General features: G+C 54.1%; 1 protein-coding gene across 1 annotated transcript; it reads right to left on the bottom strand.

Moving 5' to 3' along the window:
* Nucleotides 1-2,596: 2,596 nt before the first annotated feature.
* ALKBH5 (alkB homolog 5, RNA demethylase) lies at nucleotides 2,597-16,930 on the bottom strand. The gene is made up of 5 exons (XM_088527784.1): nucleotides 16,821-16,930; nucleotides 15,767-16,574; nucleotides 9,240-9,320; nucleotides 4,922-5,077; nucleotides 2,597-3,350 (listed from the first exon to the last, which is right to left on the bottom strand). The coding sequence occupies exons 2-5, from the start codon at nucleotides 16,504-16,506 to the stop codon at nucleotides 3,167-3,169; spliced, it is 1,161 nt and encodes a 386-aa protein (XP_088383910.1). The 5' UTR covers nucleotides 16,507-16,574; nucleotides 16,821-16,930; the 3' UTR covers nucleotides 2,597-3,166.
* Between the last annotated feature and the right edge of the window lie 452 nt (nucleotides 16,931-17,382).

Here is a 17,382-nt window from a genome sequence, read left to right as displayed (position 1 = left end):
CGGACCTATCAAGCCCACGCGAGCTTTAATTCGATCACCAAGTCTTCTCGAGATACAGGTAAACGCAACGAAACCAAATTCCTCCCTTTGCCTGCAGACAAACAGGGACAAACCCCTCGCCTACCTCGTCCTTTCTTAGGAAAGAAAAGTTCTTCCGTGCTCTGGGCTGCGGGTGCGCGCGGGGTCTTTGCGTTATGTGTAGCTTTATCGCCAGCGAAGGGCTGAGCAGGTTATACAGACTACATGCATCGAGGGCACGGAGAGGAATCTGAAGCGCGTTACTGTACCGGAGCCGACGGCAACACGGGCAACGTCAGTATTTTGAGTCGCGGTTTTACCGGGCAGGTCGCAGTAAGAGATCGAGACACCTGGGTCCACGTGAAAAACGGATCTTCTGGTTTTGAAGCAAGGTTTCGCTCTGATGCTGTTCAGTGCAAAAGAGTTAAAAAAAAAACATGTATCTACACATATACATACGTGTGTGTGTGTGTATATATATTTATAAAATGTCTGTACAAGTGGGGAAAACGGCCTGCCTACGTACCGGGGACTCCTCGCCCGAGACACGATGGGCCAGACCAGTTGTGTCCCACTCTCTCTCCAAGGTATCAAGCCCCAACCAGTCAGTTTGCAAACTAAAAAGGCAGCAAAGAGAAGCGGCCACGAGCGCAGCCCCGGGAAGGAGCCTGGCCCGGCTCGGCCCCGCAGCGCAGCCCCGGGCGAGGACGGCAGCGCCCCGACGGGCCATGCAGCAAAACAAACCTAAAACCCGCGCGAGGACGGGGTGAGGCCACGGTTTGTACCGGGATCGAGGAAAGACCGCGGGATGCCTCAGGGAGACGCGAGTGGAGACAGAGCCGATACCCATGCCGTAGGATCAGGGCGATCCCGCTGCTTTGGGAGCTGTGGAAGGGCCCCCACAAGGCAGGTTGCCCCCGGTTTCACTTTGAGTCAAGACACCAGCGTACAGTATTATCCGTATTGCAGAGGTAGGCGTAAAAAGGAGGAGCAGGGGGGAGAGGAGAAGGGCAGGCTGCGCATCGAGACCTCCGGCAAGACCACCAGGCACGGAGCGGGCGGCGAGACTGACACCCAAGGAGGGCACGGGCCCTTCTTGGGACAAATCCAGACAGACAATTGGGAACAGCCATTCCCAGGCATCCTGCTAGCAGCTCTCTAGCTTGCCAAGGATGTTTTCAGATGGCGCCGCGAAGAGGCCAAGGGCCCGACACTCCCTGCGGCTGCTATGCTCGCAGGGGAACGCCACGCTTCCCGAAACAGGGATTCCACAGCCAAAAGCTGCCTGGCTTCTCCGCAGCAAGCTAGGAGGGCGAGGAACACCCGCTTCCAATGCTAAGTGTGGTCTGAAAACAGCTTCTTTTTTAGAAAATAGAAATTTAGAAGCAGCAAAAGCACGAGCTTCCAGATCTGCGCCCCTGCTAGACCCGGCAGCGCTGCAGTCGAGTGGCAGGAGCTGCCGAGGTGGCAGGAGGCACCCAAGGCTACGGAGCGGCGCTGCGGGAGCGAAGCCTGCGCTTGCTTCGACCGAGTTCCTCACGACAGCAGCAAACGGGTTTCAAAATATATTACATCTTTTTATTGCCAAGCGTGCAGACCATGAAGTGTGGGGAACACAACGCTACGGAAAACTACAGTTTGAAGGAAGGCAAAGCAGTAAAAATTATTTTAAAATAAGACTACCCCTTATGACTGCCAACACTTGGGTTCGAAGAATCAACTTGAAGTTTCTTAAAAGTAGGGTTCTAAATATGGTGTTGGGCCCCAAGCTTGGAAAACACTGAGAACTTCAGGCCAGGGTAACACAAACTGGCTGGGAGAAGAAAAGCAAGAATGGAGCCGCTCGCACATAACTCCACCTGACGCCTGATGCTTCTCAGCGCCTCCGCAGCATCCAGAAGGCCCTGCCACAGGAACACGCTCCGTGCAAAGCAAGGAGGGGCACACAGCCCTGCGCCAGGAGAGCTGCGGGACGCACCCGAGCTGACGGCGCCTCTGGGCCAAACCAGAGCCTTTTAACGCCCCACAGCATCCCCAAAACTGGCCCCAGAGGGGAAGGACCGTGGCCGAGCTGCCCAGCAGCCCGGAGGCCACAGCCTGTCCCTGCTCCGTCCCAAACACAGCAGGGCCCACGGGACGGGATGCTCTGCTGCCTCACCTCGCCGTGCCCAGCCGGAGACCGCGGCCTGTCCCCCACGCTGTCAGGACAGCTTCTGGCATGGGGTGCCACAGCGTGTCCCCCACGCCTCTGCGCTACCCCCAGCTCCAGGAAGCAGCACGGATTCGACGCACTCGCTCACGCAGCCGTCCCTGCACTCCAGGACGGAGCGCGGGGCAGCGCTAGACCCGCCTCGAGGAAGGCGGCCGAGGGAGCAGCCTTCCTCCCTCCCAGGCCACGCACAGCCCTGGGCAGAGCAGCGCTGAGAAGCCAGTTTAGGCACATTCCTCATGGAGAGGGGACACAAGGCTTGTGTCTCACTGCGGGGACAGAAGGCTGTGAGCCCAAGCTGGCTTGGGAACAGGGACTGGAAAGCAAGTCTACGGCATTTAAAACTGGTACTAAAGTGCAACAAAAACATCCTAACCCTTTTGTAATCAAATGCAGAAGAAGGGTCTGCAAAGCTTCAAACTTCCAGTTACTGTAGGGCACCCTGAAAAAACAACCCAACAACAACTAGGTAAGAGCAGACCGAGGAGCCCTTTGGTGAAGCAAGGAATACGAGGCCACCGCAGAGAGTTTCAGCTCCTGGGGTCAAACATCATATTTAGAACATTTGAAAAGGAAGAAAGTTAAAGCAAAAAACAAAAATACAATTCTTGAATCTTGCGCAATGAAACACTTAAAACTTTTTGGTGTTTTCAAAAAAGGAAAAAAAAAAATCCCAACAGACAGCCTGGCACAACATTATCTGTTTCCTAAGGGAGAGATGCCCATTTGACCCATGTGCACTGGACATGTTCCATCCTTCCGTATGTCTCAGCATTCCTCCATTCATAAAAATAAATTGCTAGATCCTTCCTGTTCCTTCTTCAGCCTGAAAGGAAAAACCAAAACTGAAGCTAGATGGAAAACAGCCAGAGGGAGGAGAAATTTTTCACAGACTGGAGGCCAATCTCATCAGCTCCGTGCGCCTGGAAAGTGCATTCCTCAGTGTCGCCTCATTTTGACTTTCCTGGCCGGACTGCCGTCCTCCTCCTCTTCATCACAGTCCTCCGTGTATTCGTAAGACCTTCGCCAATAGTTCTCAGAGCTGAAGTTGCTCCGTCTCCTATGTTTTGGTAAGAGGACTGAGCGCCTGTTCTCTTCTTTATCCATTTCTAGGATCCGTGGCCTAAGGAAAGAGAGGGAGGGAGTAAGAGCACAAATCCCCGTCCACGTTCTCCTCTCAGCGCTGTGCTCTGGGTGCTCAGCTAGCAAACAGACCCCCCACCCCTTCTCAAGGGCAGTTTAGGACCCCAAGACACATCCCTTGTGCACAAGGGTCTGTGTGTGTGTCCCTCCTTTAACCTGCCAGGATTTTTGTAGGTCAGGATCAAGTGATAGCTCCAAACTCCTTTGCCCCTCACCAGTTCTGTCCAACATTAGCGCAGCCTGGTCAGTATTTCTGCAAAGCTGCCTCTGTTCTCACTCCATACTAGGACAGCGCTGACAGCACTAAGGGCTGCACAAACCTGTTACCTTATTCTAGGTGGAAACTCCTGACTTCCTCTAACACGGTGCTACCTGAGATCAGTGCAACTAACCTATATCATACCGGAGTATTTTAGGGCAAAAGAAAGAAAAATGTTTTTTAATGGTCACCATGGCTTCCACATACACAGGGGCCTGGGCACAGCCCCCCTGGATAAGGTACATGTCCCCCATCTCCTTCACACGGGGCTGAGCAGCAGTTCTCAGGTGCACAGACGCTGTCCTGCTCGGAGGGAAGTTTCCATTTCCAGGCCAGCTCCTCTTCCTGATCTGCATTTCCAGCCTGAGTTCTGGTGAATGAGCACTGCTCCTAAACAAGAAATCCCCTGCCCTCCTCCTGCGCTGGGCCGGGCTGAAACAAGGGCTGGGACTGTGCAGCAGCCAAGGCCCGGGACGAGCCAGCCTTTGGTTTGACACGATGCGAGCAGAACGCGCTCGCGCTCCTCGGGCAGCTTTGGACGTTGCAGAATACCAGAAACACCGTGTGACAGCCCAAAACACAGCTGGCAGATCTGCTACCACTCATGGCTACCAGTGCATTCACACAGAGAGCAAGGTACTATTGAAACACTGCTCTTAAAGGAAGCCTTGCTCCATAACTAAAACCTCAGCCAGGAGCTTCTTGAAGGTCAGTCTGATGCATTCATACACTCTGGTTACACTAAAGCAAACAAACAGAAGATCCACATGCAGCTCTGAAAGCAAAACAGGTCTGAGAAGCTTCCCAAGAAGGTCTTCACCCTTCCCGGTTAGCAAAATCCCACATTCTCTCCACAGACTACTTCCATAATGTGCTTCACAACAGCTGCACAGGTTGCCTGGCAATAGAGGTCAAAAATAATTAGCTGCAGGGAAACTATTGTTCTGAATGACTGCATTTATCGAGAGCTGGCCAAATCTATTGCTTCTTCATTATGCCACTCACAGGATAAACAATGTAAGCTGCTTACAGCCAGAGCTTAGTCTCCACGAGCCTAGAAGGAACATATAAAGAACCCCAGCCAAATAAAACAGATCGAGCAGCACAGAAAGCGCCTGGGAGGTCATTCCAGGTAGGATGGGACAGAAGCATCAGAGCACCCGGTAAAGGGATGCAAAACAGGGTTTTCTAAATGCGATGTGCAGCCTCTCTTACTGGAGACCAGGAACTTCAGAGGTATCAGGACCCAGAAGTGCCATCCAAAACTTTGCTCTTAGGAAAGATCTTCCTACCTGTGAGCAGCATCAGGATCTGCTTTGCGATGGGACCGCTTTGGTTTCAGGATCTGGTCCCTGTTGCTTCCCGACAGGCGGTCAGAGGTGTAACCTGGTGGCAACACAGAGCTACTCAGCGATTTTGTTTCCAATCGAGGTGCATCTAGTCTTGTTCTGCAAATATTTAAAGAGAGAAAAAATTGCAAAGAGTTTCTGGAGAATTTCTATCATGCTGCAGTAGACATTTGTCCTAGATGTATTGAAGAACAACCCTCAGTCCCAGGCACACAGCGCAGAAAGAGGGTCAGGAATATTACACTAAACAGCAGCACAAACAGTATCTTTCTGATATTTGAAACCTTAACCCCTACTGTCTTGGCTGGAGGGAAGCGGAGGGCTTTGGGGTCAGCGTAGCCACGAAGCAAATCTGCAAGGGCAGGAACGGTGCTGAACTCGCTGCAGTCACAGGACACAGTGCTAGAGTCCCCTGTGAGATCCCATAATTTGCAACTCCCGTTAAGCTACCTGGGAGATGCACTGTAAAATTCACCATCTCCTCCAACAGGAATAACTGCTTCAACTTTGAATCTCCCTTCATTTGGGAAGCCTCACGGGGTCATGCAGTTCCCGGTTTCACTAGGAAAGAGGTTTAAAATCAAGAGTCAAAGGACAAGCCACAAAAATGTCTTGCTAGCAGGAGGTGCCTCTTGTCCCGTCCAACATCCCTGCACAGTTCTACTCATGTGGGAATAGAAACAGGCTAAAGCTGCACCAGAAAGCAAAGAGAGACCTGAGCTGCCTCTGTTGCCGGCTGTAGACAGCAGCCTCCACGCACACGGGAGAAGAGGCAACAGGTCTAGCAACAACTGGGCAGCAGGAAGCAACACCTGACTGCACAACCTCTTACCACACTTCTAGCACCATCGCCAAGCACAGCGTGGCTACCAGTCTCAATTCCAAGCAGTGCTAAAGTCTATTTGCAAAGGCAGACGGAAGCCTAAGCACCATCGAAGTAGAGTAGAAGGTGGTGCCCATGCTTCAAAACAGCCAGGTTCAAAAGGATCAACCATTTCCTGGAGAGAAAGGCAGCCTGATGCTTCTGTAGCCTCCCTCCAAGGAGTTAGGGTGAACACTGAAGAAGTGTGGGTTCGAGAGGGGATACAATTTCCTCTTGTTCTCTGGTCTTGAATTTTAGCTTTTGGAGAAGGTTTCCACCTGAGAAACCCAACCTAAACCCCTATGAGGAGGCACCTGCAGGTACCAAGCAAACCTCCTCTCTGCCATTCCCACCTGGGCAGCCCATTCCATTAACAGAGCAGCTCCCGGACTGGCCACCACAGCACTGTGCATGCGGCCCTGGGCGAGCTGGGGCTTAAAATCCTCCCAAATATGATGACAACTATAGGCCTGAAGTGAAGGAAACTGCCAAATAGACTGCAAGGGCAAGAGAGCACCTCCAAGAGCAACACAGATATGAGCTACAGGAGCAGGAACTAGAATGAGCTATTTGAAATGGAGAGGAAATAACCTACCAAAGTTCCAGCTGAATAAAACAGGTCCCAGGTGTAATGGCTTACACAGAAGTGCTTACAAAGGGCATTGTAAGACCTCTAAAATGACTTTCAAGACCGCCTGAACAGGTCTTATTTCCATCCCCACCTCCCACGTTACCTCTTTCAGCATCTCTCCAAATTGGAGCATCGTTCCTTCCCCTCATCCCCCAGCCTCCTGCTCAAAGCGCTCCCAAACCTTGCTGGCTCCCTGCAGTCTTGCACTCTGGCACACAGGGAACACTGTAAATATCACCACGCTGCAGCACTGAAGTGTGTATGACCTACTTGGTAAGCACTGCTCCCGAGCGTCCTGCAAACACCAGCCACTTCTCAGCACACACATCTCTGTCCTCCCGCTGCCGCCAGCAGAAACCGCTTCCAGTGCCCTATGCCTGGAGCAAGGGCAGCTTCACACTCAAACCCCCGGCGTGGAGCAGACTCTGGCAGCTTATCCAAGCCAACAGCCCTGCTCCTGACTGCAGTGAAGGGCTATTCCGTCACCCAGCAGATCGGATCTGCCTGGAAAGCTTGGGGCTGGCTCTTAGTGAGACGACGGGGAAGAGTTTTATGAGGCTGCTGGCTGCTCCACGTCTCCCGTGCTAGCTGGCTGCTAACGGAAGTCGCTGCTTTCTGGGTTGCATAACATCCTATTTAAGTCTGCGCAAGTCGCATGATCCGTGGCTAGGGAATGGCATTCCCCACAGCGGTGCACGCTGCAGGGACGCGAGCGCAGGCAAAGGTCCCCGCGTGCGCACGTGGGGCCGGCAGGGAGACGGCCTCCGTCCCCGGGGCAGGCAGCAATTAATAAGCTCTGCTTGGCAGCAGACCTCACCCTTTGGCGAGCAGGCATTTGCCATGGACTCACCAGGGCTGCTGGCTGTGGAGATTACACTGAAATAATTACTGGGGGTTTCCAGTTTGCTCAGAGAAAAGTCCTGCTGTGGTTTCAGTCGGCCTGCCCGTCCCCTCGGCCCATCGCTGCCCACACAAGGCCACAGCCTGTCGCAGCACTGAGGAAACGGGGGTCCTGCGAGGAGGGCAGGAGGCCTCGAGGCCCCGAAAGCAGAGCTGAGCACGCGACCAGCACCGCTCTGCTAACGGGGCTTCCTCACCCGAGCGCCACGCACTGGATCAGCCAGATCAAACTTAACCAGCTAGATGTTTGCTAGATGCGTGCCCAGTTTCACTTTGAGGGCAGTCAGGCCCCGGTGAAATAACTAAACACCCTCAGCTGACAGAGGCTGATGAAAGCAAGAGATAGAGCCAGTTTAAACAGGCACGTTATACATCCGACCACCCTGGGTAGCTTCAGCTTATTCAGCCTAGTCCATCTTTTCTAGGAAACTGCTTCACATTGTAGGCCAGGTAACTCAACTCTCCCAAAGTCCAGGACAGCTTATGGCAGACATCTCCCACCGCACGATGTGAAGATGCCTCCCACTGGGCTAACAGTTCCCCACTACTGTCCTTTGGCTGCAATAACCAACAATTTGAACATAGGAGCCTTCTGGCTCTCATTACAATCCTCCCTCTTTAAGCCCAGTGTGGCAATACCCAGCTATGGGGTGGTTTGGTTCTCACCCAACTCCACCATTTCCACATCTCCTCGTGGGTCTGGGCTGGCTTTGCCAGGCTCATGCCTCAGGGCTGCTGTTTCCTGCTTTCATTTCATGGGCCTCTCTAACCACATGTCCACCTCTGCCTTTGTGCCCTGTCTTCCCAACGTTGCCAGACTTGTTTGAAACCAACTAAGCTGACCAACAGCTCAGCAAGTCTGAACCGAGCCTGCCTGCCTGCCAGTGTTACATCAGCCTGGGCTAACGACTGCAGCTCTGCCACTGGGCCCACGCTTTCATCTAGGTTTACAAGGGTTTACAGTACTCAAGCCACAGGTTTTCACTTACAAAAGTGAGTCTTGACATTAGCATTGCTGTTAACACCTTCTAAGGCACAATGACCCAAGGTTAATGTGTGGTAGCCGTGTATTTTGCAATCTTCTAGCAAAAGGAATTGGGGCGTGAGGGCGTTTTGGGGTACAAACAAGATGATATCAAGGAGTTTGGGGTGAGGTTTTTGTTCATTTCTATTCTGGAAAGCTGTAGGGACAGCAGCTGATGAAATGCCATCAGCTGAGCAAGACAGCGCACCCCCAGAACAGGAGGTGGGAGATCCACCTGACAGAACTTGTTGCTCCTGCCCAACACCAACTCAGAAAATAAGCTCTGTAACCTGATTGTTAAATTTGTTACATCCGTTTGACTTCAAAAACAGCCTTTTCTCCCCTCTCCAAAGGAAATGCAAGCCATGCTACTAAGAAAATCATATCTGCTTTAGAGAAGGTTCTTCATCACAAGCAACAACTTCTACGGACAGTCCAGACAACTTGGAGCATGTGGAGATCATATGATCAGGCACCTGAATGAGCCCAAAACAAAAGTGCCTGAAATCCTAGCTGTTTACAGAGGTAGGCAGCCAATGAAAGCCAGGAGTTTGGATGTTAACAGCGCTTGCAAACCCAGACATTACAGAGAAGGGCTACTGCACAGAGCCAAGAAGTGAGAAGTGATTAATTTTGTAGCAACAAGTTCAACGTACTTCCTACACTGCCAAGGCAAGGGGTACGGCAAGACACGGGCAACCATCAGAGGGGGATCCAATTAAGATTTAAAACCAACGCAGCATATTTACAAAGGTGGCAGTTTTAAAAAGATTATTTAAAGTCACTTAAAAAGAAAAAGGCACATCCAAGTTCCTCTCGCTGTCCAGGGGGCTTCAACACTTACTTTCGAAGGATGATGACAGCTCTTCTCTCCTTGATGTCCTGTGGTCGAATACAGTGTGTAATTTCATCAGCCGCATATCCACTGTCAAGGAAAACAAAAAGCCACTGTGAGCAGGATGACAAGCAAAGGCAGAAAGTGGTTGCCAGCCTTGACAACTCAGTTTGGCCAGTCATTTCCTAGCTCCCACCATGAATTCCTATTCCAAATACTGCACAATTCCTTTGCTGTGCAGCAGCCAGACTTGCAGGAAGAAAGAAACTTAAGGAAAGAATGAGGACAGTCAGGCTTTCTGTTTTGGGTTTTTTTTTTTTTTAAGCATACACCAGATGAAACAGTCACCTACCACAACACCATGAATTAAGACATGGAGAAAATAAGTTTATGAAATGTAAATGCAGCCAATTCATTTCGGGACACTTTTACGTTGCTTCAAAGGATTTGCTCACACACGTTGCCAAGATAAAGTCTATCTATTGCCATTATGGTGCTGGCGTGGCCAGACAGGTACCAGAGCCGATAGGAAGAACCTGCTGCTGTGGATGGCAGGTGGGTTCGACGCTGATTAGCTCATCTAGGGTGGGACAGGACGGGACGGACAGCAAGTCCCAGTGGTGGCATCTCATCCCCTGTCATCTGAGTGGGCTCAGGGTGCTCCTCGTATGACACCTGTCCTGTCATGGCACAAACACAGACCTCGCCACAGCCTGAACCCACCGTAGCGCCCACAGTGGACGGGAAAGGGCTCATCTTCATTTCAGGACTGCACCCCTAAAACCTGCCCACCCCAGAGCTTACAAGGGCTTGAGACACTCCCAGGCTGACGATGCGCACAGCCCGCGCCACGCTCGCGTTGCGTGCAGCAGCGCGCTCGGGTGCACGGGATGACTTTGTCTGCTTGAAGTTTCTAGCAGCTGGGGAGAAATCCAAGGCAGAGCAGGACCCCAGCTCTCTGGAACACACAGGGACTTGCTTCTCCTGACTGCCTCTTCTTAAGCACCATTCCCAAGGTCCAGCACAGCACACAAGGACGTGAGAACGTGGCCTCAGGCTCCAGGAATGTTCATGGGGAGCAGCCATCACACCTGCCTGGATAAACACGCTGCCTCCCGGAAAGGTGCTTCAGCAGGAACGTGTCCTCTTAGACCTGTCCTCTCCGTACGGATGCTAATGAGCAAGATTTGGTGACACGGGCCTGCCCTCTGTCTGCTGCTCCTCTCCTGCAAGCAGACGCTCTTAAAACAGAAGAGATTTCTCACGTCCAACATGGGGGAAAGGGAAGTTAAATGCTCTCAGAGCCTCCCGAAATGGCCGACGAGAGGAAGAACCTCAAAGGGGACCCGGGTGCAGACTGCTCAGATAAGAGCAGGCTGGTGGCACCCACCCTGCTTTAACCCAAAGCAGAAACGGGTCTCCCAGAGCGCTCCCGTTGCGGATCGAGCGGCGCTTCCCGCAGGCGAGCTTGGCTCGCAGCGCGTCCTGCCTCACACTGCGGAGACGACTCGTTTCACATGGGAGACCAGACCTGGAGCTCGGCGGTCGGCAGCGCCTCCGGATACTCTTTCCTATAGGGAAGGCTCCGCTCTCACTGCTCTCCCCACGCTCCAACCCGATGGGGAAGCCGCTGCTCGCAAGGAGGTTCTGCTGCTGCTGCCAGATCGTGGCCGCCATCCCCTGAGGACACTTGGAGCAGATCACAGGCCTTTTCTGGGTGCGGGACTGTGTTTGCTTTATCTGCTTAGATAACCCACCCACTCACCTAGAAATGCACCTGCACTCACTCCAAGACTGATCTGCTGCTCTGAGAGGAGAGTTAAGTGTCTAAGAGCTGAGAGTTAAACAGCAAAATGTTGCCCGTCTCCCCCATCGCCCATGACGCTGCAGAATGAGTCTGCAAAGGGGGTTATAATAATGCTCTATTATGTTCCAGAAACCTCTGCGTCAAGCTCCAGCAAATTCATTAATATCCCCCGTGTTAGCATTCACCTCGGCGTGTCCTCAGTGACACCCTGAGCGCGAGGGGAAAGCTCGTCTCGAGACCTGCACTCCCCAACACAACGTGTCAGCCAGGCCGCATATCCTCTCCCCCTACACACTGGATCCTCCTTTCCAGCCCCCTGTCAAACCAGCGCTAAACGAAACCCGTGGCCCAGACGCACGCGGCTGGTACCGAAGCAGCAGCCCTGGCCCCTGATGGGCACCCACGAGGCAGCCTCCACGGCTCACGTTGAGCAGAAAGCTCAGTTTGTGCTAGTCAAACACACGAGAGGGTCCCACCGCACGGTCCTCCAGCGAAGAGGCTTGCACAGGCGCCGGGCGGAGAAACAGAGCAAGTTCCTTTGTCACATCCCATTGCTCTGCTCCGTGCCAGCATAAACTTCTTGCCTGCCACCTGGCCTTGGTGTATCCGGACGATGGCCAAGTTCACAGGGCAAAGAGACAGAGATTACGTTTTTGCCCAGAGAACAAAACCAAAGGGCAGGGCGGGGGATAACTGCAGTTCAGTTAAGGAAAACCCTAAAAACACTTTTTATGAACACCTGAGCATGACGTTTCTGACATGGAAAGCATTTTTCACATGAGGAGAAGATGCAGGGGGTGTCCACATGCTCTTCTAGCAGCCCAGCCAACACTGTACCTCCTCTCTAACCTGCTGAATCTTATATCAGCAAGCCCTGTCCCAGGAGCCCCATTCCTCAGCCTAAGACAGCTCATCTGCACTGGCACACACAGAACTTTCTCTTTGCTGAGGAACCTGCAGCTTTTTCTGAGGGTTCAGACTTTTCCAGAAAAGTGCCTAATGCAGGCAGGTGTGGAGAGATTCCCCTCTCTGGGAAGAGAGCAGGTTCACACTCCAGAGACCGCAGCCAGCTCTGATTACACCATCAGGCATCCCTCTAGACACCAGGGGAGACAAACATCACTGCTATTATAAGCAACGGGGAGTAGATCTGTTTTCTTCCTTTCTTCGCTTACCAGCTTCAGAAGAAAACTCCATATGGTGCACAAGCTCTCAGAACGTCAGGCATTTCACCTTTGGTAATTTATTCCTCTGCCTAACTGCAACCTAATCAATTATTTCCAACCACGCTGCCAAGAGGCGCAGCCTTCAGCAGTTAAACAAAAGCCCACTGGCTCCAAAGATCTGTTGCCTAAAACAGCGTCCACAGGGCATGGTCCAACACGGAGTGATCTCGCTGGAACCGCGCGCCCCTGGGTGGCTTTGGGTGCCCTTCATCTGCTTTCCTCTTTTCTGGGTGCAGCGCGTATAGCAGCTCACGTCAGCAGGATGAAGTTCCTCAATCCCTGTCCCATTTCCCCTCGGCCAGGCACAGAGGAGCCAGGCTGGCTGTGGAAGTGAAAACAAACCTGCGTGGTTACCTGCTCAGGGCATCAGGGGCAGCTTTCTTCCTCTAGACATCAAACCCTACACCTGGGCAAATCGGCATTTAAAAGGGCAAAGAAAGAAAAGACAAGAAAATTAAAACAGCAGCGCCTCTCTGGGAGGGCAGAAACCTCCTTTCTGGGCCTCAGTGTGGCTTACTGTTTGTCCTGCTGGCAGAGGTGCTGGCTAAGAGAGTTCCTTTTGCCTCCAAAACTATTTAAAGAGGATGCCCTTTAAACACTAACCAGTAGTTTGAGATCTAAGCAAGATTTGACAGCAAGTTTGATACAGGTTCAGTGCTTGCAAACACCGCAGGCTGTTTAACAGAAGCAAAACACTCCTGTTTACTCTGAGGTTTAGCCTGCAGCATCCTTTATACATGCGCCACAAGGCATTTTACTGGCAACTGGAATTCTGTCAGGGAAAAACCTGAGCCTGTCCCTGAGGGGACAAAGTACATAGAGCCACCAGAGAGGTACAGCTCACGGGGGTGCAGGCAGCAGCAAAGGCAGAAGGATGATTTTGAATAGAGGACCAGGACACGCACCCTACAGAGAGCTGGAGAAAGCGTGGGCAGAGAGAGAGGCCGAAGAGCTTTTAGCAGCTCCTCAACAGCAGCAAAGCAGATGTGGCTACCCTGGCTTCCCCAGAAAGGAGACGTGCCAGGAGCAGCCACTGCCCCAGCAATGCTGGAATCAGACATTACACACATGCCATTTCTATCTGTGCCGCTTCCTATCTCCAGGGCAACTGCCTGCAGCAACTGTTTACCGCGAGGAGAAAGAGCCAAGTTTGGAGAGTCGACTTAAACACCACCAAGAGCTCCATACCAGACACAGGGCACCGAGAGCCTGCGGAAGGGCTGCAGGGCTCCTCTCTGCTCTCCTGAGATCTCTCAGGTTAGAGGGGGGACAGGAGATGCAGTGGAGTTGAGGAACTCCTACCCAGCCAGGATCGTATCATCGCAAAACAATCACTTTGGCAGAATCTCTCTTAAGTGAGTGCTAAGTATCTGTTAACCGCTGCACTGAAATTGAAATAATCCCCATTTTAAAGTCTATTATTTGCTGAAAAACAGAACATCTTGTTGTAGATTAGGCTAGTGGGTCAGTCAAAAACAACAGTTCTATTTAAGCATAAAAAACCCCAAAACACCCACATATTTCATTTTCATGATTGCTTTGCATACTAATAAACTGATTATGACACCCACATAGTGCTGGCCACAAACCCGACCACACGGGTCTGGGGGATATTCCAGGAAGCTTCAGACGACTTCCTTGCTCTTCGCAGCATTCTGGGTAAAGAGTGAGGATATGGGATATGGTAACAGGATTATCTTCTTCTGGAGCAGAGGAAAGGACCTAGCACTCCTACCCGAACTGCGAATACTCTGCTGCTAAGTCTCAATATGCCCTCAAAACTAAAGGCCAGGAGAGTTTTCTTAGTTATACTGCAAATCAGACTATGGACGTGACCCTGCATTAACTGCTCTGCTGGAATGCTCCAAGGCAGGAAAATGTCCTCGCTGCTGCAAAGAAACCACTGCAAGGGCAGAAAGGACCACTAGTTACTCCCAGCCAGCTTGGGAAAGGCAGGGGTTCGAATCTCTCCCAGGGAGATTAGGGTACAAAGTTTTCCTCCTTGTTTCTAGCGAGAAGTTATGGACCCGAACTGGGAGTCTGTCTGCAGCAGGGTCCATCTCTGAGACCGGGGCTGCTTCGCAGTAAAATGACACACTGGGTTGCTCCCTCCCAGCCCTTTTTTATGAAACCAATTCTTGACCTCTGCTCTTCTCCTGCACCCACCAGGCCCAGCCAAATTCACCAGGGTAAGAGAAAAATTTCTTCGTCTTCAGGAGAACTCGTCTTGCTCACATATCCATCCGCAGTCCTGCTCATCCCTCGCTAATCTACACAAGTTACCTAACGCAGGGGGTACTGCAAGGATTAGTTAATGTTTGTGCAGCTTTTCAGAGATAAAAGCTACGCGAGATCTAAGCATTTATTATTGATGCCCTAGTCAACGGTGCGACGGCGTGTGTGTGTGCGGGGGGGAAAATTCCTTCCCGAACCCTGCAGCGATCACTTTACAAGGCAAACACGGGATTGTGTTACGGCCAGGGAGCCCTGAAAACTGGCCTGGACATTTCCCAGTCAGGGGGAAAAAAAAAATAGATATAGTTGATAGCTCAGAGCACTGTTGGCAGAGTTTGGGCCATCCCTGCTCCTGGCAGGGAGCTCTCTGACCTTCAGGACACGAGGGACTTGTGCTCACCAAACCAGGCAGCCCTAGCACTGGGTTTCTAGCCCTCTGTTAATACCTGAAATCCCACTGTTTCTTTCCTCAAGGCCACGCAGAGCAGCCTGCAAATACTCAGCCTGCCTCACTACCTGCCTGCGAGCTCAGCCTGCACAGCGAGACCCAGGAGACGCAGGGGATTAGGACGCCGGTGTTTCCAAGTGCCAATCCCAGCTTTACTACCGGCTCACTGCATGACCTTGGGCAGGTCATTCCACCTCTACAGCTCTTCCCCGGCTTGCGAGAACAGGAATAATTCCTTGTACCTGCAACCGATACACATGGTCGCTGTGCCGCCTTTGTACGGCACTTCCTGGGGACTGTCCCACAAGGCTCTGCACTCAGACTTCCCATCAGCAACTCAGGGGTGAGGATTTAAAATTCCCAATTTGCAGATCAGGAAGACCTGGCCGTTCATGCTTCCCCTCTACGCTTAAGGTCACGTCAGGAGTCAGCGACGGAGCTAAGAATAGAAGCCAGGAGCCCTGTCTCAACCAGCTGCTCCACTGCGACTGCTCTTGGGCGCAGGATCCATTTTGTGTCTCGATGCTCATTTTAACTGTTTACGGGAACTCAAGCAAAGCTCAGCTCCACAAGTGGCCACGTGCAGACCACAGCTTGCCTCATCCCCCCAGAGAGGGGATCACCTCTTCTCCTGCCTCCCCATCCACCACGGGATTCTCCCTCAGCCTTTCTGCTGCACAGGGACCCCGCACACCTACGGACAGGCGGATCATGCCGGAGCTGCCGTCGGGATGTGCATCCATGTGTCTCGTGATTCGCATTACACAACCAAGTCTCAGCACATCAGCTAAACAGAGGCCTCGGCAACGCGGCGAGTTACCTGAGCACTGTGACGCTTCCTCTCTTCACCGGCAGGAACAGAACCGGCTCCGAGACCCTGATGGGCTTGAACTGGAACTTACACCCAAAGCAGAGCGCGGAGTCGCTGAAGAACGACACGGAGACGATGGGCCTCTCAAAGATATGGATGGGGTCCACGTGGGAGACAATGCAGCCCCCGGGCTGATAGTCGTTGATCACAGCACTGTTCACAAAGCCCTCGGGGATCACCCTGTGCTCCACAAGCTTGCGGATCACCAGGTCGTGCACCCACTCCGGGATAGCATCGACCTCCCCCCGAGGGTAGAGGCGCTCCTGGCCAGGGCCCCGCCGCTGCAGCTGAGACCCGTACGTGTAGCCCTCCCCAAAGAAATACTTGTTCCGAAGAGGTGCTCGATCCACTGTGTGCTCCTTGTAGAGCCCTTTCTCAGCCCTGGACACCACGTCCTCGATGCGGGCTTCGATCTTGGCACACTCCTCCATGCTGAAGAGACGAAGCTGGCGGATGCCGCTTTTGACTTTCCGGGCCTCTTCCTCCTCCTTCTGCTCCTCATAGTCACTGGGCTCGGAGTCGGAGTCCTCGTGGTACCTGCGCTTGCGGTCGTAGGAGGCCTCCGTGGGCTCCCGCAGGCTGCCGCCTTTGTAGCTGTCCCGATAAGGCATCATGGACTTGAGCTTCTCCCGCAGGTCGGTGTAGCCACTCCCAGCCATAGTGCGTCCGCAGCCCCCTCCTTTATCCATCTCCTCGCTGCACTCCGCTCCGGGCCGCAGGGGGGGACGCGCAGCTGCTATTCATGGCATCCGCTGCCCTGCTGGAAGAGCCCCAGAAAGGATGAGAGACGGAGCAGCCAGCCAGGCTCCCGGGACGGCCTTCCCGCCCCGCTCCCGCCCCAGGGCAGCGCCTGCGGGGCGGGGGGGGTGATCCGGGGCCGGGACGCCCAGCACCGGGGCGGGCCGTGCCTCTCCCCGCCAAACCCCCCTCCGCCGGCGGGACGGAGAACGGGCAGAGCCCCCCGCCCCGCACCCCCATCCCGCGGAGGCTGAGCCAGACTCACGGCTGCCCGTGGCGACGCGGTCCCGGCGGCGGAGCGGACGGGGCGAACGCACCAAGCTGCCGGCGGCGGCGCTCACGCGGCGGGCGCGCCTGGCACATGCCCAGCGGCGGCGGCGGCGGCCCCGGCTCGGCGCGGCGCCCTGCCCGCTCCCGCCGCGCTGCCCATGGCGGGGGCCGGGCCGGGGGCGCGGGGCCGGGGCTGCTGTGGCGGAGGGGACCGGGCGAGGCGGGGGAGGAGGCGGGGGGTCTGGCTCCCGCTGCTCTTCCCGCGGCGCGAGCTCCGCGCTACGTCACCAGGAGCCGGCCCGACATCCCGGATCGGCGCGGGGGCCGCCCCGCGCGCCCGCCCTCCCTCCCTCCGCGCACGCGCGACACGGCCGCCCCGCCTCCCTCACCCCCCGCCCCGCCGCCCGCCCCTCCCGCTGCACCGGCAGGGCCGCCGCCTCCCGCCGCCTCCCCCGGGTTAACGGCGCCGCGAGCGGGTAACGGCAGCGCGCCCGCCCCTCCCCCCGCCGCCTCACGGCCTAACGGACACCGGCGGCCCCGCCCTCCCCCGGCTCGGC

The sequence above is a fragment of the Tinamus guttatus genome, unplaced genomic scaffold, assembly GCF_059628265.1.
Source record: "Tinamus guttatus ecotype Peru unplaced genomic scaffold, ASM5962826v1 Tinamus_guttatus_pri_ptg000291l, whole genome shotgun sequence".
In the NCBI taxonomy this organism is placed as follows: Eukaryota; Metazoa; Chordata; class Aves; order Tinamiformes; family Tinamidae; genus Tinamus; species Tinamus guttatus.
This window is presented reverse-complemented; position numbering and strand designations above follow the sequence as displayed.